The sequence below is a fragment of the Ricinus communis genome, chromosome 2 (genome assembly GCF_019578655.1).
Source record: "Ricinus communis isolate WT05 ecotype wild-type chromosome 2, ASM1957865v1, whole genome shotgun sequence".
NCBI lineage: Eukaryota > Viridiplantae > Streptophyta > Magnoliopsida > Malpighiales > Euphorbiaceae > Ricinus > Ricinus communis.
The window spans coordinates 3,994,078-4,018,690 of NC_063257.1; the positions used below are offsets into that span (position 1 = coordinate 3,994,078).

Below are 24,613 nucleotides of genomic sequence, written 5' to 3' on the forward strand. Positions count from 1 at the left end.
ATTAATAATCATTCTTCCCGATCATCTGAAGAAGCAGGAGCGATGAGTGTTAAACCGTTAGAGGCGCTCCCGCCAACAGAAACCCTAGAAATCGAAAACGGTCTCTCACTAGTCCCGCGGATCAAGCTAATCCTTACCGTCCATCCTTCACTCTCCACCTCCGCCACTAAACCAATCGACGAATGGAAGCTAAAGCGCGCACTTATAGACTTCCTAAAAACTTCACTTTCCCTCACCGTACCTGAAGAAGACCTCGGAATCAAACGTTATAAAGATCTCAAAAAACGCAAGCGCGACGATCCAGTAGCGCATGGAACTCTCTGTATCCGTGACTTGGGGTTTCTCAATAAAGAAAAAGATGAGGATTCGAAAGTTATAGAAGAGAAGTTTCTAGATTGGAGAAAGTACATTGTTGAAAAAATGGACGGGATTGAACTTAACCTAGAAGGATATAAGTACAAGCTTAGTGTTACTCTGCCGGAGAGTGATGATTTTCAAGGAATGAAAAAAGCGTGGGAGGAGTTTTCTGTGTTTGGAAATAGAGGAGGGAGACAAGAACCGGATACGATTGTAATGAGAGGGGTCCCGTCTAGGTGGTTTGCGGAGCCTAGGGTTTCTTCTTCGAAGCCTTCCATGTTAGTTACGCATACTGTTTTCTCCACTTTTGGGAGGATAAGGTATTTGCAAATAGCAGCTTGTTTTACTTTAGTTATATTCTATCTATGAAGTCTTCTTCTTGATAATTTTTTTTTTTTCAAGTAATTAAGTGAATTGTCAAGGTGATGGCTCGAGGCAAAACCAGGCTAGCATATGCATCATAGTCTATTATTTGCTTCTTGATATTTGATTTGCTTTCACGCACACACGGGGAAAAAATAAATGGCAAAGTCCTGCTGTCCACTGAATGAGAAAATTCATGTAAGTAACGTTCCCCAAAGCAGAACGTCGCATAGCCTCTTTTGATCAAGGTTTTTTCTTTTTCCTAACTTTAAGAAGTAACTCTCAAGGTAAAGGCTCTGGCTAGCTAGGTAATATGGTATATGAAATAGTCAGTAAATGGCTGGCTCAGTGCAGGTTTTTTTCTCCTTTTTTTTTAAGTAGTCTGAAGAGAAGACAGTGGAAGCTCAGAGAGCTTCTAACTTAGATTTGAGAACTGCAAATTTTGCATGCGATTTATATTTCCACAGTGGTCCTTTGCAGGTTTTGAATTTACATGTAACCATTGCATCTTTGATGAATTATGTTGGTTTTATTATTATTTTTAGATGCTATGACAAAACCTGATTGTGCAATATTCTTGTTCTTATCTGTCATGTATTTCCTTATCTTAGTTGCCTGTAACATTATACTTTAACACTCAAATAGGAATCTTAATGTCACTGAGGATGATGATCATGGTAAGGATGCAGATGAGGATGACATAATTTCAGGTCTCTACTGCAAGATTGTGGTCCAGTTTGAGAAGCATGGAGACTTCTATAATGCTCTTAAAGTCTTATGTGGCCGCTCATTGCAGAAGGTTGGTGCTTGGTTCTTTCTTAATCATAATGCTTTATGCCCACTCACGGTATCTTGCAGCATGACTTTGTTTATCCAATTTGAAGTTTCTTACAAATGATTTCTTTTGTGCATTGCCCCTGATATTTGTTCAAACATTTTATTCTCTAGATTTGAACCACTTTGACTTGTTACTATCAGTGTACAATCATGATATCAAAGATATCATTTTGAATAAGTAATTTCTGTTATCATTTCAACCTAAATGTCAGGTGCTGCGAGCTTGAGATTATTAATTAAGCAATTAGTTTATTTCTTGATGATGATCGTCATGGCTAACTTTTGAGCAGCAAGGAACTTGGTTAAAGGCTGATTATGAGGTTACCTGGACCAAGGATAGATTGTTCCGAAACTCAAGTAGTCAAGTGAAAGAAAAGAATGATAGGATGCCAGTAGTGGCAGGAGGGCACTACAGAAATGAAGCTCCTAGACGGGAACGATACATTTCTCAGCTCACTTCAGATGACACAAGTCGGAAGAGGTTCAAGGTTAGAAAACCCGTGACTCAATGTTGCTTATAGAGACTTTTAGTGCTCTAGATGCTTTCCAATTTCCCTAAGCCTATTTGGCATTAGTATATTTAGCTTGATTGAATAAACACTTGAATGGACTCCATGTATTAAATTTGTATATGATCATGAACTCCAATTTTATGCATGATCACAGTCTCAAGGATCTGTCCAGCCTGCAATATTGCTGGGTTAGGGCAAGGGAATTACTTTGACCTTTTTCCTGCCTATTCACGTAATCTTACCCAAGTCCAGTCAGTACTTGGGCTAGCTTGGGAACTTCAGGGTGTGGCATGACCTACCTTATTTATATGTTCTTGTTCGAGACTATAGGCTTGAGTTCTTGTTCGGTTGGGTAGCTTGAAAGCTGATACCGGCCTGGTCTCTGATTAAGTTTATGAAGTATTTTTATTGCTAGACCTATTGACAAGCACTGGATCCCACCATTTTGCTGGTCTTGTGCATGGACCTACTGCACTGAAGACATCATGTGGTGCTTGGAAATAGCATTTCCCCAATCTTAAATGCCTATCTAATGTGTACATCTTAACCGCTTATTGAAGTGGATTTACAACGGTTGATGCATGTCCTTTTCTTTAAATGCAGGAATAGGAGTAGTGATGAGCATGCGGAAGAAATATCTTCAGGTAGGACTTTAGAACAGAGAAGAAGCCAATTCTTTCAGGTTCAACAACCTAATATTTAATATTTGTTGCCTTCTAGAATTCTCTCTGTACCGATTAACCTCGTGGAAAATAATGGGAGAGTTTAGTCCACTGTACTGTAAAATAATTTACAATTGATGTTGGCTTTTATAGCGACAGGTATTTAACTTGCAACATAAGTCAAACTGACTTTTATGCCGAATTGATTATAATTGATAGCAACATGACAATGTAACCTCGTGAGCTTGTTTCTGGCATCTCTTTTCTTATGGAGATTCATACAATAGGCCGTTACTATGTTCGAAATGGTTATGAATTCCTGTTTCTTTCAAACAATTTGTCATTCTCTCTTCCCAGATGCATTGGAAATTGTGCGGCTCGATCGCTCTCAATATTCTGATTGCTTAGGCCATTTGTTTTGGGTTATTATTTAAGCCAATGGTAACCAATAGATCATAACTTATAAGGTGCAACCGTGCAAGACGGTGAAAGAATGTAGAATACGATGCTATTTGGCTGCTCAGTCCTCGCATTTATGATAAGTGGGTCCTCAGATATTATAATGTAAATGGATATCCATGGCATGTTAACATTATATCAGAGTTGGTTACATGTGTCTATTAATTGGGAGTAAATATCAATATAAACTGCAGATTAGGAAGGTTTCTAGAAGCAAAGTGCCAAGGGGAAATAGAGGGAATAAAAAATGGAAATGGAAGTGCATCTCATAGGTGACCTCCACGCCATTCCCGAATTTATGTAGAAGGCACGTTGGCAAAGCATAACGGACTCGTGGAGATTAGCTCATGACGCATAAAATTAAATAAACGACTTTCCCCTGAAAAAGAAATACTTAGCCTACAAGCATTTTCCTCTGCCCTCTTATCTACTGTCTAGAAGAATTAAAGGGTGTTCTTATTTCTTTTATCCTATCTGCAACTTCAACCAATGGAATTTCAGTCTACGATTTACTCATTTGAATAGTTAATGTGACCCTTATTTTCCGGGTCAAATGTTCCTAATTGTCTTGCCCAAAATTCAAGACAAAACTCAAATTTAAACCAGCAGTAAATATAGTCTCGTTTTCTATTAGCCTGTTTACCTCATAACAAAGAAGACAAAAATTTAAATTCCTGACAGTCTATTATACCTTAAAATAATTCTCCATGTATAATAATAATAATAATAAAGGAAAGGAAAGAATCAACTTACGACTGTAGATGTTGAACTCCGAAGGATTTCAGATTCTAAATTTTTAAAATTTGTAATCGAAGTGGGTTTTTCCTTGTAGCTAAGGAACCTTTAACATAGTTATGCTTCTAGTTATTGAAGGATAAACATTTAAGTCTAACTTTTAGAAACAAAATATCAAAGGTCACTCCAGTACACAATAAACTTATTGTGTTTGAACGTAATGTCATCAAATCTGGTGGATGGCGAGGATACTACTTGGGTTATTTAGCAACACCAGCAGGACTAACTAAATTTTGAAACCATCGTCTGTAATTCATTGCTTTATCAATAAGGTCCAACAGCTCATTTATGAAGCTTTTATCTAGAAGGTCAAATTGGCAATGAAATCTTGATGAATCTCTTAAATCATCAGCATTAGCATATGCTTGAATATTATGTTATACTTTTAGAAAATACAGAACATATCAAACCATTTTAATCTTGACATCTCCAATATCACTATGCCGTTTGCCATAAATAAAAAAGCAAAAGGGATATGACATGGGCACACTGATAAAATCTAATTCATTCCATAATTTACACTTGTGAACATGTCAAGGGGAAGAGGTTGAAATTTCAACTCCATCCGAACATGGGAAACTGAAAATTCCTTTTACATCTGTCAACAAAAGAAATAAAAATCCTAAATCCCAAAAAGACAAAAAACAAAAAAATTGAAGAAACAAGAAATCAAGCCATCTTCAGAAGCTATTTTGACGACCATGAGGTGATTTACCCTTTGGATCATCAATATTCCTGGTCCTAGGAGAAATTTCACTGAGTCTTCTCACGAGTTGCTTCTTCTTTGCTAGTTTTGGAGATGGTCTTTTTGAACTCAATGTAGGGACTATATACCACCCAATAGATGTGCATAATATTGCCACTGATCTTCCAAAGAAAGCCAAGAACAACAAAATCAATATTATAAAGATTGGCATATAGAAAGAAGGCCTCCTCCATTTATTCAACTTCAAGTTCCATGTCACCTTCTTCTTGTCTTCTGTCTTTTTATCTATTTGTACTCTTGGTTGCTCATTGGTTTGTTGGTCATCAGCAGCTGTTGATGCCTCAACCGGGAGTTTATCCGAAGTTTCTGAAGCACTACTAGTTCTTGGCTTGTCTTTAATCTCATCCTTGGCCTTGTTTTGATCTTTTAACTTAACAACTATAGGTACAACTTCATTGGAGCTGGAATACACGAAACGAACAAAAGATATGTCTTGAGAGCCAACTTGGGAATATATTTTTTGCCTTTTTTCTTCAAGTTCAGCTAGAAGTGCAGAGAACTTGTCTAGGCCGCGAGTTGAATATGGGTTCTTGCTATCTTTGTTGCTCTTTCTTGATTTTCTTGGAGTCGAACAGGGGCTGTTACTACTCAAAGAATCACGATCATCCTCTTCTTGTTGATGATTAAAACTGCCACAGATCAATGGACTCAACATCTCATCACAGAGCTATTATCTTCTTCTTCTGCACTTTGAGGTATTTTCTTGAACCGGTTTTTGTGTACGTGAGTTTTCTTTCTTTTGTGGTGGATTGGAATGTAGAGAGGAAGAGAGCAACAGGCACTTATTTAAGGGATGGCTAAAGAAGACCAGATCCAAAGCTGTACCTTAATTAGTCAAAATAAAAGGTTTGAAAAATAAAAATTATAATTCGTAGAAGCTTCTATGTATATTTGCGGTGTCGTTTGACTTGTTGGAGAGGAGGTAACTGATGGCAGATAAATGATATTTCTTTATTAGTTTTTTCCAAATCAAGATGGGGAAGATTTTGTACCTTAAATAATATTTCTACTACTATTAATCAATGAATACTGGGGATAAATGGGCTTCGATTAGGTGAATGACGCCTTAATTAAACAGAAGATGACGCATTATATTATGATTATAAAATTAAGCAATTTCTCTTCAACATATCGTTAGTTGAGCAGCTAGGGTTAGTTGGCAAGGTGAAAACTTTTAAATGGTCAATTATATTATCTCCTTAACTTTTAGGTGTGGTTTTTGGTTAAATTTCTTAATGAGCGTATAAATTATTGTAATAACAACTATGTTTGGTTCTTAATTTTTTTATTAATAAAAATGATTTTAAGTTTAGGTTATTGTACAATATTGAACAGTTAAACTTGAAATTATAGTGATTTAAAATAGAAATTCAACTTATATTCAAAATGATTAAATGACACATTGAATGCCAAGGAGCTCAATTTGAATTACCCAAAATTAAAACTAAACATGTATAAAAAAAAAAAATTCAACCTCATGTAGGTTAATTGATTATGTGTACCTTACTTGTATAGGGTTTTTATTTGTTAGATATTTTCATCAATATATATCACATTTATCTAATAATAGTCAATATTGATGACGCCTTAATTTCTTATTTTTCTTGTGTTGTCATGTTAATTAGATAAAGATGGATGCAATTATTGCAATCATCTAGAGAGGAGAGAGGGAGGTGGCAATCTGACTGTTAAAAGAAAATATTGAAAAAAAGAACCCATGAATAGAAACCCGTGAATTATTTACAACGTATGCTTCTTTACAGATATATTTAGGGTCAGATCTTAACATAATCTTCTGGAAGAGAAATAGAAGAAAGGTTTACTTTTTTTTTTTTTTTTTTTTTAAATTATTTATTATTGTTTGATAGAGAAGAAAGGTTTACTTGAGAGACAAGGAGGGATAAGAGAACATGCCTTGGAATTTCTGACATCAAAAACCTCCTTAGTTAATTATGATTTTGGTGTAATCACCAAATTGGACTCAGCTTCTTTCTTTGTTAATTTTTCATTTTTCAAACAACCAAATCCTCTATACATAGCCTGTGAAATTTTCAAAGTTCTATCCAATATTTAAATAATTACGTAAGCAGTGCTGATAAAGATAGCAAGAAGCTTGGTCAATAAGTGATGTTTATTTTATATGTTGATTTTTGTACTAAATTGAACTAAATCATAATTAATTAGATGTTTTTTCTTTTATTTTATTATAACCTCATTGATGGGTACCATTGGCACAGAACCAGAAAGAAATTCAAGGCAACCAAATCCTAATCTTGGAATACACAATGAGAAACGTTTGAAGCTTTCATATTAATGCTAGTGTGTATCTCCAATTAAGCCTCTCTCAAATAAAAATAAATAAATTTATATGGGAGAAGGTTATCTCTTACCATATTATTGAACACATTTTTAAGCTAATACTTTGATTTCACCTAATTTAACATAATATAATCAATTATATAATAAAATCAAAAAGTGTAACTAGTTTCATTAAGGAATAATGTAATGTGTTTTTCTTGGGATATATATTCATTTACGCATAATATGTAACAAGAATTATGATGAATATGTTTAATTAAAACTTTTTGAAAAATCTAAACAGAAATACTTTGTATCAATTAAGGTCACATATAATGTATAATGTAAGAGAATTTTATTTCTAATATTTACATATATGTATAAATGGTAATTAGTTATTAAATAAAATATTGCAATAGTTTTATAATTAAATTATTGAGAGAAAAGGACCAAAAAAAAAAAAAAAGATTTTTGAGACATATATATTTAAGAAAAAATACAATTCCTATGAAATATCATTCAATTCGGTATATAGACACAAGCAAAATAGAAGTGACGTAATTATAGGAAAGATTAGGAATGAAATCACAAAAATTGATGGGTTGGAAAGGGAAGACCCTTTTAAAGTTAGTTGGAGAAGGCAGGTAGGGTTGAAGTTGGATTAGATATGCAAGTTTAGGCTCCATAATCTAGCATCTGTTGAGCATTTCTGTCTTGACCATGCCGCTTCACCAAAAGTGTATGTCAGCTTAGAGACGGCTTCATCACCCTGTTTTACTCCAATAATACGTTATTTGTAACCTGTTTCATTAGTTTTCCTTCAATACCAATATTGGGATTAAATAAAATTTAAAATCACTAATCTCTCTCTAATACTAAATAAATACACGCACCTGCAAGTTTCTATTTCGTGTGAAACTCTCTTTTATGGCATTTTGTTTACTTTTCTTCAAATAGAGATATGAGACAGCCAAAACCAATGTCTTTCTTTCTAATGAAAGTGCTTCTTTTTCTTTTCTTTTACACAATCACATATTTGTTTTTGTTTTGTAATTTTTTATTTTTTTTATTTTCCATTTTCAAGCACCCTCACATTTCTTTAGTCCGGAGACTGGTGTGTTTCACTTTTTAATGTAATATAAATTAGGTGAATGGGCAGAAAATAGCAAATGCCTTGCGAGTTTATTAATATAGTAGACGCGTTCAAACTTACAAAAGCAAATCATACAATTTCCAGTCTTGTGTCTTTGGAAGAAACGGTTCGACTATTTTCAAGAGAAAGGAATTTCCAAGAAAACAAATCCACGCGCTTTGATAGACCCGCAACAAATTGTAAATGGACAATCATATTAAACCCTAATGGACAAAGCATATATGCCAAGTGCCGATTGGAATTTTTTGCAACTTTCAAATATGAGAAGTTAATGAATTGTTTGTTTGAATATAAAATTACATGCAGCAGACGTCTGCTTATGCTGATGGGTTTTTTCTAAAATAATCCTCGTCAAGAAATTTCACTCTCAATCATTACTAAAAGAAGATTTTGCACCTTCAAGGAAAAAAAAAACATATTGAGAATTCGTTGTAATTAGACTTTCTGTATCATGGGCCTAAATTACATTATACAAACGCCATTAATCCATTCCATATCAAGTTTGCTATGATTATTTCTGAGAGATGGTCATATTTATTAAGTTTCCCAATTTCCAAGCTTGCTATGAATGAATGAATCTATATCACTTTCATGTGGAAGAAGAATTGACTGTGTATCAGTTACGGTGCGCCACCGCAACTGACCTTGCTTGTCTAATGCAAGAGTGAACATTTGAGAACCGTAGCAAATGGTTTGGCCGTACATAGAATAATGATTCCTGCAATCCCAATCTTGTTTCTTTGGTTTCTTTGGCAATAGTCCATCACGTGCCAGACTAAAACCAGATTGCAGTCATTTTTGGGCACTTGAAACATGGCAGCGAAGTCGTAGTATTCTCTAAGAAGAAGAAGAAAAAGGAAAACCAACTAAGACTTCAATAGAACAGAACCAAATGTCTTCATTCAAGTATCTAGAACTCGTATTCTAAACAATGTTGGCAAAAACAAATAAATCGAAATTGCCGGCATTAAACCAGTATTCCTAAATTGAAAATTCTAACTTTACAACCTACAAAAAGATGAATTCCCTGCTTTGAGATTATACATATTCTTCAGGAAGGCAAGTGGAGGAAAGAAGTGAACTCCTTTGATCAGTGTTCTCCGTATCTTTTACAGGTAAGCGACACGATCTAGCTGACCGGTTTAATACAATAACAGACACACTCCTGCATTAAAAGTCCTATAAACAGAGACTTATAAACTTGATATGCATGTATGATGTGATCATACAAAGGATCACAGACAAGAAACATGAAAAATATAAACGCACTACCTCAACTAATTAGGTTTATGAAATGTCATGATCAAAATTTTCATCATCTTTCATATACTTCTCTTGCACTGCTGCAGCTGTGGACTGCTTTGTTAAGGAAAATACATCACCACCAACTTATCAGTTATCGACATCTAAAAGTGGCACATCTCCAGAAAAAAACTGTGACAATGTAATGTCAAAACTAATATATTATGTAAGATCAGTTGTACGAATTCGGGACATGTGGTGCAAGTTCCAAAAGAAAAAGAAAAAGCAATTCAATGTAATGTCAATTTCGTAGGATTTCCAACATGCATTCAGGAGAACTGATAAAGAGAACATATCAAAACACAAAAAGGATATCTGTAGTAATCCCAATCGACAGGACGAACTGCGAGCTTGCTGAATTCGACTGCACTGGCTTCTACACCAGCAAATATATACCCATTGGTCTTGTCTATCAATTTCACTAAATTTCCTACACTCTCTTTGTCCTGAAAAGAAACATTTGACTAAGAACATCATCCAGAATCATTTGGTATAAACTTCAAGAAAGTAGCATATGGAAATTGGTATGCCTGGATATCTAAGGTCGTAAAATCAACAAGACTGTAATCTTCTATCACCTCGCACAGCTCCTTTGTAAGCTTTCTGCAATGACAATTACAGGCACCTTAAATACAAGAATTTGGAAATGAGAGATTACATGTTACAAATCTAAAAGAAACTAAACCTGAATGAACTTCATTGCTTGAGGAAAGAGGCCAGCAATAAAAATCTCATTATATGCAATAACATTCTCCTTACAGACTGATGCATCAGTAGCAATAGAACATCTAAAGACATTGAAAATTTAAAAAAAAGCTAGATATAGAGTTATGATTTCCCAGATCAAGCCCAAGACCAGAGAACATAATTCCTAATGATTATCTTATCCTTCCATGCCTCCATGCCTCTAATATATGGCTGCATGTTGACTCACATTAAAAAAGTGTTATCTAATATTCAATTTAACACAATTAACAGAATCACACTGTTGTCCAGAATGGAGCATGATGACATTCTGTTTTCAATCATCATAGTCTGGCAAACACGCTCTTAAGGAACATGCATGCCACTTTATAAATTCTTGTTGTATCTAAACCTGAACTGAACTAGGTAGACAACAGCATCATCAACAACAACAACCACAACAACAATAATAATAATTTAAGGTAAAACAGAAATTACAATAGATAGTGCTATGGTAAAAGAAAAAAAACAATGACCTGACTTTCTATGTGATACAGGTAGATATCGAGTCCCTCTTCAAATAGAAAAGGGATCCAACAAGCAACATATGTAAATAAACTGTGGATACATCTGATTGCACAAGCCTAATTAAAATAAGAAGCCATGTCAGAATCTCAGTATCCGCATTGGTATTGGCAACGTATAGCACTGAAGCACTATTGAGAAAGTGCATCAGAGACTGTACATGGTTGCCTTAGTCAAAACAATTTCTGGGATAAAGTTCAAATTTGAGCAGGTAATATATTTTATAAAAGATAATGCATGGTTTGGATACTTAAACAAAAACTTCAGAGAAAAATTTGTTATTTTCAAAATTCACACTGTAGTTACCGCTACTAAATTTCCAAGGAAGTAAGTTGATAACTTCAATCTTCTGAAAAGTCAGAACAGACTATCTGTGAAGATAGAAATGCAGCTCCACTAGGTCTTTCAATCCCTAGCACAGGTGTAAGATTCATCTGAATCCATCTTGTACTTTAGATTATTTTTCTTATTGGATACTATGCATCAAGAAGTAATCATATAGCACTATAACTAACATGTATATATATGTATAAACACTCGCATAACATGCATGCTATACAGAGACTAACACTCAGAGTTCAAATAATAAATATTACTAATAAAGACCTGTACTTAGCAGAACGAGGATCCTGATCAAGATGGTGCTGCAAATACGATAAGTCTTGCACATCCGTGAAAAAATCAAGGTTAAACGCTGCAAAAGAATAGAAATACATACATAATTAGCAAGATGCTGCCCTTAAAAATTTTGGTAAAGTGAAATCTGATAGTTCATAGCTTATAGCTCACAGACTAAATGTAAGATAAAGAGAAAAGAAGTCACACCTAGTTTTCCATAGCTTTCAATTAGATCAATCTTAGATAAAACATTGATATGTGGGAGTTCTAAATGAAGCATAGTTGATAATGAAAGAAGCAGTGCACTAACATACTTCGCAGGGTCACTGCATAAATGGGCATCAACTAAATGCACAGCAGTCAACTGCATGATACAAAGAACCCGATGATATAATCAGCAACAAAATCAGAAACAAAAACCTAAAGTCACCACAACCGTTCAAGGTAGTAATGAGGGTTAGAAAGGTAAGTTATCAATACTAAAGCTGTAATCATACCCTGAGATTTAACTTCTTAATGAGTTTCATTATAACATTCTTGGCATTTGAGTGGAGGAAAAATAATTCCACTTGACCAGGAAAATCAAAAAGTAGGTAGTGATCTGCAAAGTAGTACTAAGTAATTAGAAAGAATAAACATCATCTACTTCAACAAATTATAACGAGCAATAAATTGAGCCGGCAACAGCACAGAGGTGGAAAGACATAGAGGGTGTTTAAAAATCAATACATTAACATAGTATTTGGGAAGTAGAAAGATACAAGAAAATTAAATTCTTCACGAAAGGAAAAAAAAAAAAAAAAAGGAAATGAATTCTTGCACATGATTTGTTCCAAAGAAAGCCTAAGGTCACATACAGAATAATGACCTTAAATTACAAAAAAAAAAAAAAAAAAAAAAAAAAAAAAAAGAAAAGGGCAGGCATAAAGTACTAACCTTTCAACAAAGGTTCCAATTTAGATTGCAACCAGTCAATGTTCTTCTCCAAATAATCCATGCAATATATAAGACCTAGTTCAACACAATTGTTTAAAAAGAAGAAAGAAACTCTTTTAGAACATGTTGATAATAAAACTAATTAACAGTTTTTGAACAAATAACAAAACAGACTGACCTCCATTAGGACCAAGAGAATGCTCCACCATTACATCACTTAATTTAATAAGATCCTCAATATTCACAGCACAATCATACCTATAAATTCAAATAAAGAAAACTTCAAATTTGACAATGTTTTATTTACCTCAAGCAAACAGACAATTAAATCAATAAGAAGAAGAAGAAAAAGGAGAAATGATACGGTAAAGAATCATTTGCAGGATCCAAATTGATCACAGCAACTTTCCTGCATTGAATTGAAGAAAAATATTGGTGAATGTTTTCAATTATTAGTGGAGTTGAAACTGTTGAGACTCTTTGCTAACTTTTTTTTTTTTACCTTCCGATGAGACTAAGAAACTGAGACATGCCGTTACAATAAGTGGTTTTTCCTGATCCAGGCGGACCTATTACCACTTGCCCAAACACCATCCTTAATTTCAAAGAGTTCAGATTAGGTTAAAGTACGAACAGAGATGAAAAGGAGAAGGTGGATTCTAGTTTCATTAAATTTTGCGTTCTTAGTTCTTGGGGCTTTAGAGGTTTTACCTAAAAAGAAAATGTGCAGTGTCGAAATCTCCAGATACAGTGAGCAAAAATATAAATTAAGGGGCGTTCCGAGAATCGAACTCGGGACCTCTCGCACCCAAAGCGAGAATCATACCACTAGACCAAACGCCCTTTTTGTTGATGCTCTTCATTATCTAACCATTAAAGGTGGAGTTAGTTGAACATGAAAAGCGAACAATTGAATTGGACTAATTAGCTGGTATCAACGAAATCCAGTACTAACTTCCATTTTTTCACTTTTACTGAATTAATCATCAAATCCCAATTCTTTCTCTTCTTTTTTTTTTTTTTTTAATTTAAAGAAAATACTAAGAGGTAATCTAATTTTTTTTTCTTCTTTCTATTTTTAAATTTAAAAAAATATAAAAAATTAGAACGTTTTCAAGTTAAGTTTTTTTTTTCGTTCATTCTCAATGCACTCGTTCATGACGGTTTTTTTACTTTTATGTTCAGTAAAAGAAGTGTCGAAGAGGTCATCCTGGCTTACTAAAAAGTCGTCCGATTGTTTAGTGACTGAATTAGAAAGATTTTTACTGTTTTCTACATTCATCATTTATTCTATATAATTTCTCTCTCATAACGTGAGAAAAAAAAAATAATAAAATTTCTCAAATGAATTGAGATTTATTTAAAAAAAAAAAAAGAAAAAAAATCGTCGAAGCAAGGAAATATTTCATTTGGGCATTAAAAGTTTTGAATTGTGATAGCCAGCTGGGGGAGGGCACATGTTGTGGTTAGGGATTATGATTAAAACAAGCCATATGCTTACTTTAGATGTATAGCACATGAAGTGATGGAAATGATTTGCATTTCCAGAGGACCCAAAGCTTAAGAGGACCATCATGATTCATGATTCATGAATCATGAATCCATGTGAGTTGCACTCAAGCGCTGTACTGTATTTGTGAGTTAGCTGTTCCAGGATAACTTTTGTACTTGGACCCTGGTTCTGGCCCTAGCCCACTTTACCTCACCTATAAGCAAAACTTATAGAGCTACATTTTGGGCAAGGTGCAATGTAATTCTCATGTGGGACATGTTGAGATCAAATTTCCATTTAAGACTCTTTATGTTTGTTTCCTTTTCTTACAAGAGTTGGTATTTTCATTTATTAGATGATCTTAAGTTATTTTGCAAAATCACTAGCCATGTGATTTTTGATTGCCCATATGTTTTGAGCTCTGCCTTGTTGTACCCTAAACATTCTCATTTCTTACACGAGATTGAAAACTGGAAGACAATATAATAATATAACTATACAAGGCATATGAAGTTAGATGCAAGCAAAGCCCAGCTGGGTACTGGGTGATAAAGTGATGGAATGTGTGACATGGGGCCTCAACTCTAGACTTTCTTCTTTAAGAAAAACACATGGGTTTTACCTCAATCGGTCTTATTAAACCTTGATTAAGGAATCCTTTGCTTTTTACACCACTTCTCCATCATTCTCTTTTGTCCATTTCTTCTTAAACTTACCCTATAATGTAAATTATGTTTTGATATTAGTGATCCTGATTTGACTCTGCACATTCTATTTTATTGAATAGAAAGAGAAACTTAAGATGGCATGTGAAGATTTAGTTCATACTACTATTATTATCGCTAAAACATAAACAAATTTATGCTTTGGATTAAAAGTGGATGGACTTCCATTTTACAAAATGGGTTTAGCTTGTCCATGGTCGTGATAGAAGCATCAAGAGTCTTTTGAAACTCTTTACTCATGGCCGTGCTTGAATACGAAAATGGTCACATCTCCTTGCGTCTTCTTCCTTTTATGGAGCTATCGGCCTTGATACCACTTACTGCGTCTGGGAAAATCCAATTCAATCAGAAAATCTTCATGGGCGGGACACACACAGCGTCTTCAGTTAAAACCTTAAAAGACATTAGGTTAATGGAGAAATCCTGACACATTTCTTAACTTGTAATTTTCTGATGTGGAATATCGCTCATACTTGCCTTCCCAACAAATATCAGCCAAGCAGGAGTGATGCAGGACTAGATAGCTCTTCTCACGGTCCCCGCCTTTTCCTTTTCAAATTCGTAAACCATACAAATTTCTTATGTGGCTCATATTTCTGTGACTATGATATTGAAGATATTTGCTAGATAAAATAAGATAAAGAAGAGAGATGGCCAGCTAGCTAAGTGGGTTCCCATATGTAAGACGTGCCTAGTTGATTTGCATATAGAAATTCTTTAATGCAAGAAAAGCAATGTGATTGAACACTTTTACAGTAAGCTATATTCCCATTAATTTACAGTTTCATTATGTGGGTTAAGATTCTTTCAAGTTAGTAGTAACGGGATCAGTCACGTTACTACTGTTTGTTCAGCTATATTAAGCTATTCGAGGACAAGACATTTCACCAAAAAGGTCCTATTCAGATTACCTTAAGGAAGTTTAAAAATTATATATAATTTCATTAGCGATTACATGACAGGTAAAAAAGCAGAAAAATATCTCTAGCCACAGGTAGTTAGGTGCTTGAAAGTTGGACAATATGATTGCCAATTGCCACTAACTTCAATTATACAAGCTCTGCTTTTGGTCTCAGCAATACCCTGCAACTCACATTTCTCTATCATCTCTCTTCCCCTTATCTCTCCCCCTAATTCCTTCTCTTCCCATTTGCCCTTGTACCCATATAACACAAAAGGAAGAGAGAAAAAGAGAATAGTTGCAGTTGCTAAGGTTAGAGAATTTCAAGCCATGGCATTTGCAGGAACAACACAGAAGTGCATGGCATGTGACAAGACTGTCTATCTTGTGGACAAGTTAACAGCTGATAACCGCATCTACCATAAGGCCTGCTTTCGATGCCATCACTGCAAAGGAACCCTTAAGGTATACACTATTTAAGCATTTTCCTTATTGATATATGGATCTTGACAGGACAAGATCTTTAACAACTTGTTAGATCCATTTATGGTACCTGTTGCCCTGCATGTGTAGGCTTTCATTTATCACAAGTCAAGTGCAAATTCAAAATCTTACATATTATGATCTGAAATGATATTATGCAGTATCTATATGAATAATGTAAAATCTGGCTCCTACAAGAAGATTTCGTAAGAGATTGGCAAGTGGTGTTTTCTCATGCTCGAGTGAAAATATATGTAATTGCCAAGGAATATAGATGACTTTCATCTTTTTGTAGACTTTTAAGGTTACCTAAATATACTAATCAGTTCCCGTCTGCTGGTGAAATCTAGATCTTTCCTTACTTGATCTGTGCAAGAATGGTTCATCTAACCAATTGACTCAAGCTGATTTACATGAGATATATCATGTCCCTCCATGAGATTGCCATTTCATGTATGCATAGAATGAGAAGTGTAGTGTTGAGACTTGTTCGCCGATTTGTCTCCTTGAACTGATAATGGAGGATAGTTACCAAGGTTACAGTTTTCATATGCAACTCAATTGAAAGATGTATCTAATTGCAGCTTAGCAACTACAATTCCTTTGAAGGAGTGCTCTACTGCAGACCACATTTTGATCAACTCTTCAAAAGAACTGGCAGTCTCGACAAAAGCTTTGAAGGTGTGGAATTCATGAACCCAGAAATCATTTTAATTTTCATTTCCTTCATGAATCAAAACTGATTTACTTCCATTTGAAAATTCTTTCCAGGGACACCAAAAATAGTAAAAACTGATAAACCTGCTGATGGTGAGGTAATTTTCTGAAGTTTACATCCTTGCTTATGTCTTGAAGATATCAAGTGCAACTAAATTACTCCTGACTATAAATTGCTTTCAACAGAAACCTAATGCAGCTAAAGTCTCGAGCATGTTTGGTGGAACCAGAGATAAATGTTTTGGCTGTAAAAACACTGTATATCCGACTGAGAAGGTAAAGACTTTGCTGCAACTCCCGCTAACCAAATGCCAATTGACACACAATTTACCATTTAAAATCTTAAAAACTCTCAAAAGCTGTGTACTGTAGGTTCACTAGGCAATGACTGAGTTTATATTTTCTTTATTAAAAGGTTACAGTGAATGGAACTCCATACCACAAGAGCTGCTTCAAATGCATTCATGGAGGATGCGTGATTAGCCCATCCAATTACATAGCACACGAGGGCCGGCTCTACTGTAAACACCATCACAACCAACTCATTAAGGAAAAGGGAAACTTAAGCCAACTTGAGGGTGATGTTGAGAAGGAGTCCACAACTCAGAATGCTAATGGAAGAGAAGTTGCTGCTGAATCATAATCTGCTGAATGATACGTCTTCATTCTTCTGTCATCCTCCTCTTTACCATGCTATCGCAACTCTTCATGGTTTGCTATTCCCTGCAGTCCAAATGTCTTTGTGCTTATAAGTAGATGAGAATCTTGATATTTCTAATTGAAGTGTGGGATTTTGTTTGTTGTATTTGTTTCTTTCTTCTACTATGGGGGCTCAAGTGAGATGCAATGCAAAGACCTATTTGAATCTCAGCATATGATGTGGTGAACTCCAACTGGTGTAATTTGTGAACTTCTATTGACTATTGAGTACATGCTGATCATTGGCATTGCTTCACTCCTGTTAGTCTTGATTTCAGATTGGTTCTTGCCTCAAATATGAAAGCTTCCTGATCTATTTTGGATGATTATAATACGGTGAGATGCATTTGAATCTACAATGTAACAGCCATTTCCAAAGAGAATTTTCCCGCTAAAATTACTATGGGAGCAAGATCAGCTATTTATCTTACTTCCCTCCCTCTAACAACATTTAACTTAATTGCCTATGCTTCTAACACAGTGATATCTCATATAGTTGCTGGGATTGAAGGAACATACATACTACCAAGTACCAACTCAAACTGTCAATGCTCATAAAGGTTATTCATGAAGAAACTACGCTCCACAGCCATAAACAACCCCGTCTAAAGCAATTCCACTGCTCTTCACATATTATTGTTTATATCAACACATCTGATCTGGGAACAGGGCAATGCCCAATCTTTAATTAAGAAATATGTTCAGCATGCTTGGATTGAATAAAATCATCGAAACCGCAAAACAGAATTTATCTAGGCTGAACAATGATTTGGTGAACATTCTCTCCAGGCTTGTTGCGACTACATAAATATACAATTTTTGTGCCATTGGGCCCAAAAAGGAGGGAACCAAGGTGGAAAAGAAATCAACACCATTGAAAGTAAAACATTATTATTTCCACAACATACAGAGTACAGAATGCCATTGAGCATTATGGCTTCCGAGCTACGACTCCGTTTGCATACAAAAGATCCCATGCAAGAATATTAACCGATAATCAATCACTAGAAAGCTCCTACATTGTATCAAGCAGACAACCATTCTCGGCAATATGCTTCAGGTCAATAATAAAATTGTCCCGCAGAAACCCAAATCCAAATGTCCCATTCTTGTAGTGCCAAATTCTTCCCTCAACACGCCAAGGATTTGCAGAAGTTTCTGCCAAGCCTGGGATGACTAAATCATAACTTGAGTTGATATACATAATGCGGGATACTACCTCATTATCTATCAGAGGGCATTGCCAATGTATGTCCTTTGACATTACAGGCGGCTGAAGATGAATCCGACTATTATATAAATAGTCTTCTTCAGGTGAAAATGGAGACTCAATACATGCAGGATTTGATGTCCAAAAAACTGGTGTAGAACTAGAAAGCCGTCCTGATAAGTCCCCAACCCTTCGGCAGGAGATGCCCACTCCATCATATGCAACAAGATAAAATTCCAACTTCATGCCATCACAAATTCCCTGCATCAATAGGCAGGAAAGAGTGTGAATATGACAAAAAGCATCTGTATCTTGTTGACCATCTCCCAACTAATATGCCAAACACAAACTGAAGCAATGAAAAGAAAGGAAACAATTGATTATGCCAAAACTAGAATATCCACTTAAGGAATCAAAATTAGCTAACCAGTTTCAGCAGCAAATTGGATCAAATCTTCCAACTAAAGAGCTCTGCCCATAGAACTCAAACTAAAATCACGATTACAAATCCTACTTTTATCTAAATGCATTATATAATTTTTATCTGATTCTACTATTTGTAACAGGTTTGCACTGCAATATATCATACTCCTCGATGACATAGACATTTACGCTTTATACCAGCTAGCTATCTCTTCCAAGTTCCAACCATAAACCATTGCCTCAGAAATTGAGCTGAAATCCTGATTACAAAATCCTAAGCTTACATAAATCGCCTTTCATAATTTTAAATTGATTCCACAATGTATAAAAGGTAGCACTTCAATAGATCATACTCCTCAATGAGCCATGGACATTCTCACTGTGGACCAACTGGCTGCAGCAATCTATTTTGTTCCAAGTCCTAATGTCAAATTAAACATAAACAGAGAGTAGGCCCAATTATTCAATATTTAAAACAGCATGCAAGATTATGATCAATAAAATGCAAAACTGAACAAGAAAAAAAATGAGATTTCCCTCAAAACGAAGAAACAAATCCATTCCATGTACAACACTAGATTAAAACTATTACAATTTAGACCTCCGCAAAGCAAAGTATCAAACTTTGAATCACTAGAAGCAAAAAAAAAAAAAAACAAGCACACACCTTCCATAAGCCTTGCAAAGGGCGAGCTGGAGTAGGAGAGGAATCAACAATCTTCAAGAAATGCTCAGTCTCCCACTTCCTCTTCCCTTGCTTCTTTACCTTCTCTCTCCTCCTCTGTTTCCTCCACGCCTTATCAGCGCCAGGACTCATTCTATTCGCATAATACTCATAAATATCCGAAGTTTCAGGTAAGCTCCCAGGAGACCCATTTTCAATATCCTCACTACAGCACTCTCCTGTAGAACTTGAATAAACAAAACCCATATTCTCTTCCAAACTAAAATGCATATCCCCAATAAAATTAATATTAACAGCAACCAAATCCACCTCCATTTCCAAGAACTCCGATGGATCAAGATAATTCACAATTTGACCATCTGGTGATATGCTCATAGAAAGAAACGGTCTTTTAGTTACGCCATAAGTACCGTTTTGACACGGAGAAACTTTATACCCAGAGAGAAAAGAAGGACCCCACTCAAAGAAAACTAATCCCGGACCAGTGGTGGTGGTTTGTTTCTGTTGAGTCTGACCGCAGCGGCGCCAAAACCCAATTAAATTGTCCCATTTATTAAGCGTTTTGTAGAGGAGTTTGTAGGAGATTTGACCATTTCCCCATTTCTTGATTTGCGTCTTCGAACCCCACCGCCTATCGCAAATTGAGTACCAGAGTTTGCTGTCGGTTTGGCAAAGCGGAGAGAATTTTCGTGATGTACAAGCGAAATTAGCAATCTCAGTTGGCGTTAAGAAAGAGAGGACGCACAACTGCACATCCTCAGGGAAATCACCGAAAGAATATGAATTCGAATATGTGTCTGCCATGTTGTAACTTTCTTCGTATAAAACTGTCAGTTATGTTTGTTTTGATTTGAGGTGTGTGAGAAAGGGTAATGTGTATATAAAGAGAAATTAGGGAAATGGCAGTGGAGATTCTGGAGGAGTTAGGAATTATTCTTTCGATCTGCTTGCTTGAGGTAAATTAAAATTGGGTATTGAATTGACTTTGTGATTGTAGAGGAGGAAAATGGTAACGGTTTGTGTGCCGTACAAGCTTTCAACTTAAATTACCACTTTCAGATTCAGATGTTTGTCGTGTTGGGGTTGGCCACCGCAGAGCAGCAACCTGGTCCGTCGGCCCACTATATTTCGGAAATCAGCTTTTGGGCTAGCTCGCGCATCTTCTACTGGTAAATATCTTTCTTACTTTTTGCTTATATATCATTTTGGAGAAACAAATTTCATGAAATCCAAGAACTGCTTTTGCTTTTCCTTTTTTATTGTGCTTTTTCTTGCTAAATGAAATATTTTTTTATAAAAAGAAACATTCAGTAGCAATGAATCAAAAGTAATTGATTGAAATATAAATTGTAATAGAACTGTATAATAATGTCAGCTATTTTTCTCTAAGCTATTTGTGGTTAGCATATACAAAAGAATTAAGAAATGTCAGGTTTTTATTAGCTGTATTCAGCCGAGTAGTTCATGAATTAAAAGAATAAGAATTTGAATTTTTTGAGATTATTGGAAAAACAGATTTGGAGCTTTTATTTAATATATTAATTTTAATTTTTTTTATAAATTATTTGTTCTTTTAAATTTATATTTAGAAAAAACACCAATTCATTTATTTTTACAAAATTAATTTTTAAAATTAAAAAAAATGATATAAAATAAAAGTACCAAACAGACCCTAACCTTTATTTCAATAAACTAACCTACAATTTATGAATTAATTTTTTTTTAGAATATAATTATTGATATAGAAGACATTTTTAAAAAATAAATCAGACAGTAATAATAATCATATTACCATTACTTAAAGGTTAAGTCCAAGACACTGCACTCTCTCTAAATATGGAATTATATATGTACTTTTCTTTAACCAGAAAATATAAAATATGGTGGAAAGAAATAAGAAGGGGTCTCTCAAAAATAAAAAGGCGGGGAAGAACTTCTACAAATCGCTAGTATTTGATATGGACCGTCGAAAATCCTTGGTCTCACCATCAACGGACATTGAGGATCCTCCAAGTCCAAGTGTCCGGTCACGGCGCTTCAACTTCCTATCACCAACTCGATCCCTACCGCTGAAAATATTGGCCAACAATTCTTTGATGGATTCAGGACCAAGGCATTCCACACCTTCAAATTCCAACAAACTTCCATACAATTCCAAGAACTTAGCATAAGCAGGAACCACTAACTTCACAGTCGCTTCTCCAATCTGCTCTCTCAAATCAGCATCTGGTATAGCATAATTATTATGCCTCTGTGAAATATCATCAAAACCCTTGAGAAAAGACTCCATTTTACCTCTCACCAAAGCCACATTACTGATCACCTCATAATTATCATGCATACTGCCTTGTCTTTTTATATCTCGATCCTTTTCAAGTAATCTTACAATAGGTCCCCAAGCCTGTCTTTGATACATGTAAGCTGATTCCTCAGCTACAACTTTGTACTTCTGTTTTATGTACTGCTCCCCTAATAGCGTTCCAAGCTCAGTGTTTCTTGTTCTCATATAAATATACCAATATGTATTCATGGCAAATACATGAGGCAGAACCTTGTCCGTGTAACGCGATCTTTTCGATTCAACGTTTCTTTTAAGTGCTTCCATTATGTTGGTAATGGCATCATTGAGCAGGTTCTCGTCAGTTTCGGGTTTTGAGAGGTTGCCAGCTTTCCATATCTGTTCTGTGCGAAGAACTTTGGCCATTGGTGCACTGTAACTTTTGGTGGCCAAGTATTTGAGGTAATTAATTGCGTACCTTACCAGTTTTGGTACTGAACCATCTTGTGGTGGTGGTAAACCATCTGAATTGCCTTCAATTTGGAGACCAAACTCCCAAAAGACTTTAGTTGATGCATGGACTAGAAGCTTTTCCAGCTCTCTGAATCTTGTGCATATACCAGCTCCAGCTTCACCTTCAAAGATTTCTGAGAATTCTTTTTTAAGCTTCTCTAAAGAATCGAACATGTCAAGGAGCTTGAATAGCTTTTGGGGCTCTTTGTTACTTCTTGCTACGCCTTCTCCGAATCGGAAGAAGACTGCCATGATTTTGTCCGCAATCTTGACAAAGCATTCTAGCCAGACAACTCCGTCCATTATCCCTCCGAGAATTTGATTGCTAAGTTTCTTTTCTGAGAGAAAAACTATCCTGACTGCAAGTTCAAAGTGTTGGATCCAGAAGGTTATTGCTGTCTCTAAATTCTCCCACTCCATTTCATCGATTTCTTCAGGATTGTATGTTCTCAAATAATCTGGGTTCAGCCGCATTAATGTTTTGGCCGCTCTTCTATATCTCACCTACAAATGTGAACAAGAAGAAATGAAGTATGCCATATATCTTATAGTACATATCTCAGTCGGAGAACTATATATAACTAAACTCTAAAAGTGCACTGTTAAAATTTTGATAGGAATAACTTATAGTTCTAAAGGATCGTAAACACTTTTTAACATCTTTATATATGTTTACTTAAAAAAAAAACTTATAAAATTTTAATCAAATTTATGTAAGATATAATTTATATATAAAATTATATATTTAAGTATTTTTATATAATTTTTTTTATATAAATTAATAAACTTCTATAATATTTATTCAAGAAATACATAACAATAATATGAAAGTCTTTATAAACTATGGAAATTTAGAATTTACCCAACTTATATTATTAATATATATCAACTTTACTGATCCATAATAAAATTAATTTCATATATGATTTCTAAAAGACACATATTTATAATATTTTATATTAAGTTATGTAAATACAATCAATATGTTAATAAGAAGTTAATTTCTAATTAATAAAATTTCTTATGTTTACTGGCAAAAGCATGTAACTATAAATTTGTTTTATACACAAAATAATATCTACAAAAATATATTTATTTCTAATATTATATAAATATAATCAGTATACTGTTATTGACAAAATTATAAGATTATATAACATACCTTGACGAAAATATCAATGCATATATCCAAACAATCATTAGAAGCCAATGTTTCTGAAATACGTCTAAGAATTACAATCTCCATCCCCGAACCCAGATGAGAATTATCAGCCTTTCCATCATCATCATCTTCATCATCCCCGACCGACTCGCCAATATTTCGGTGGTTTAATTGCTGCAAAATACCCTCATACTGATCTTGCAAAATGAGTAAAGCCTCATCAAGCAATCCATCAAATTTCATAGCATCAACCTCAGTCTCATAAAGAGACTTGAGAGTAACAAGAGTCTCTCTCAACCTGCGCGCCCTATACTGATCGGTGGCTTTAGTCCTGCTCAGGAACTCCACCACTTCTTGTAGCTTCTGAATCACTGGCTCACCATCTTGACTAATAGTGTTTATAGCTGCATTTAGCTTATCTACACAATCGACGTACTTAAGCAAGAGCTTAAGCCTTTTCTTTGGCTTTTCCCCAGCGGATAATTTAGAGGAAACTTCAAGAATCTTGGTTTGAAGAGACTGAGAAGTCCTGAAAGTATCAAGAAGAACAAGAGCAGAAGAGACAGCTCTGTTGATTCTCGTTTCCAGAGCTTTGGCAGCGACAGCTAAAGAGTGCAAAGGAGCTACTCTTTTTGAAGTGGTCGAAAGACGTTCATCAATAAGAGCAAACCTTTTATCCATCTTTTCTAAGCTATCTTCCATCTTGATCGCGGCCTGAAGGACAGATATCAAGCCCGAGCATGCTGACTCCAGCTTGGATAGCGACAAGTCATCTTCCTGTGACATCTTCAACTTTTTGGCAAACCGGGTGGTGAAAAGAAAAGGCAATGGGAGGAACTGTAACTTGATATGTGAGTTTTATTGTTATAAATGACGGACCAAGTCTAGCGATTGGCACTAAGAACAAAAGGCATTGACATCTGGGAAGCTGCCAAATGTCCAGAGAGTGTAACTAAGAAGCGAAAAGCACGTATGCAGCCGTTTGGGATTCCAGTTCC

General features: G+C 35.0%; 6 protein-coding genes and 1 non-coding gene across 10 annotated transcripts; 2 read left to right on the top strand and 5 right to left on the bottom strand.

Annotated features, from left to right (window-relative positions):
- Nucleotides 1-42: 42 nt before the first annotated feature.
- Nucleotides 43-2,988, top strand: LOC8265293 (A-kinase anchor protein 17A). 2 transcript variants are annotated; one of them, XM_015720816.3, is made up of 4 exons: nucleotides 43-677; nucleotides 1,366-1,519; nucleotides 1,848-2,045; nucleotides 2,673-2,988. In XM_015720816.3, exons 1-4 carry the CDS (start codon nucleotides 43-45, stop codon nucleotides 2,676-2,678), a joined length of 993 nt encoding a protein of 330 aa, XP_015576302.1. In that variant the 3' UTR covers nucleotides 2,679-2,988. The 2 variants fall into 2 exon arrangements, with proteins under 2 accessions (XP_015576302.1, XP_048227380.1); XM_048371423.1 differs by lacking the exon at nucleotides 2,673-2,988 and having other exon boundaries at nucleotides 1,770-1,975.
- Nucleotides 2,989-4,475: 1,487 nt separating this feature from the next.
- LOC8265292 lies at nucleotides 4,476-5,580 on the bottom strand. The gene has a single exon (XM_002510044.4). It carries the CDS (start codon nucleotides 5,404-5,406, stop codon nucleotides 4,666-4,668), a length of 741 nt encoding a protein of 246 aa, XP_002510090.1. The 5' UTR covers nucleotides 5,407-5,580; the 3' UTR covers nucleotides 4,476-4,665.
- A 3,500-nt stretch (nucleotides 5,581-9,080) lies between these two features.
- On the bottom strand, nucleotides 9,081-13,146 carry LOC8270004 (GPN-loop GTPase QQT1). Of its 2 annotated transcripts, none has more exons than XM_015716845.3 (11): nucleotides 12,830-13,146; nucleotides 12,692-12,736; nucleotides 12,506-12,585; nucleotides 12,328-12,402; nucleotides 11,889-11,992; nucleotides 11,599-11,755; nucleotides 11,380-11,467; nucleotides 10,035-10,107; nucleotides 9,820-9,950; nucleotides 9,475-9,553; nucleotides 9,081-9,367 (listed from the first exon to the last, which is right to left on the bottom strand). In XM_015716845.3, exons 1-10 carry the CDS (start codon nucleotides 12,919-12,921, stop codon nucleotides 9,490-9,492), a joined length of 909 nt encoding a protein of 302 aa, XP_015572331.1. In that variant the 5' UTR covers nucleotides 12,922-13,146; the 3' UTR covers nucleotides 9,081-9,367; nucleotides 9,475-9,489. The 2 variants fall into 2 exon arrangements, with proteins under 2 accessions (XP_015572331.1, XP_002510089.2); XM_002510043.4 differs by having other exon boundaries at nucleotides 9,081-9,381; nucleotides 12,830-13,144.
- TRNAP-UGG lies at nucleotides 13,099-13,170 on the bottom strand. Its single transcript has one exon. It is a non-coding gene; the product is annotated as a tRNA-Pro (tRNA).
- Nucleotides 13,171-15,505: 2,335 nt separating this feature from the next.
- LOC8265290 (LIM domain-containing protein WLIM1) lies at nucleotides 15,506-17,600 on the top strand. Its single transcript, XM_002510042.4, has 5 exons — nucleotides 15,506-15,910; nucleotides 16,513-16,609; nucleotides 16,700-16,743; nucleotides 16,832-16,921; nucleotides 17,061-17,600. Exons 1-5 carry the CDS (start codon nucleotides 15,776-15,778, stop codon nucleotides 17,286-17,288), a joined length of 594 nt encoding a protein of 197 aa, XP_002510088.1. The 5' UTR covers nucleotides 15,506-15,775; the 3' UTR covers nucleotides 17,289-17,600.
- A 618-nt stretch (nucleotides 17,601-18,218) lies between these two features.
- LOC8265289 (F-box protein At3g12350) lies at nucleotides 18,219-20,871 on the bottom strand. Of its 2 annotated transcripts, none has more exons than XM_002510041.4 (2): nucleotides 19,645-20,855; nucleotides 18,219-18,815 (listed from the first exon to the last, which is right to left on the bottom strand). In XM_002510041.4, exons 1-2 carry the CDS (start codon nucleotides 20,464-20,466, stop codon nucleotides 18,360-18,362), a joined length of 1,278 nt encoding a protein of 425 aa, XP_002510087.1. In that variant the 5' UTR covers nucleotides 20,467-20,855; the 3' UTR covers nucleotides 18,219-18,359. The 2 variants fall into 2 exon arrangements, with proteins under 2 accessions (XP_002510087.1, XP_048226977.1); XM_048371020.1 differs by having other exon boundaries at nucleotides 18,673-18,903; nucleotides 19,645-20,871.
- A 557-nt stretch (nucleotides 20,872-21,428) lies between these two features.
- Nucleotides 21,429-24,536, bottom strand: LOC8265288 (exocyst complex component EXO70I). Its single transcript, XM_002510040.3, has 2 exons — nucleotides 23,616-24,536; nucleotides 21,429-22,957 (listed from the first exon to the last, which is right to left on the bottom strand). Exons 1-2 carry the CDS (start codon nucleotides 24,399-24,401, stop codon nucleotides 21,599-21,601), a joined length of 2,145 nt encoding a protein of 714 aa, XP_002510086.2. The 5' UTR covers nucleotides 24,402-24,536; the 3' UTR covers nucleotides 21,429-21,598.
- Nucleotides 24,537-24,613: the final 77 nt, after the last annotated feature.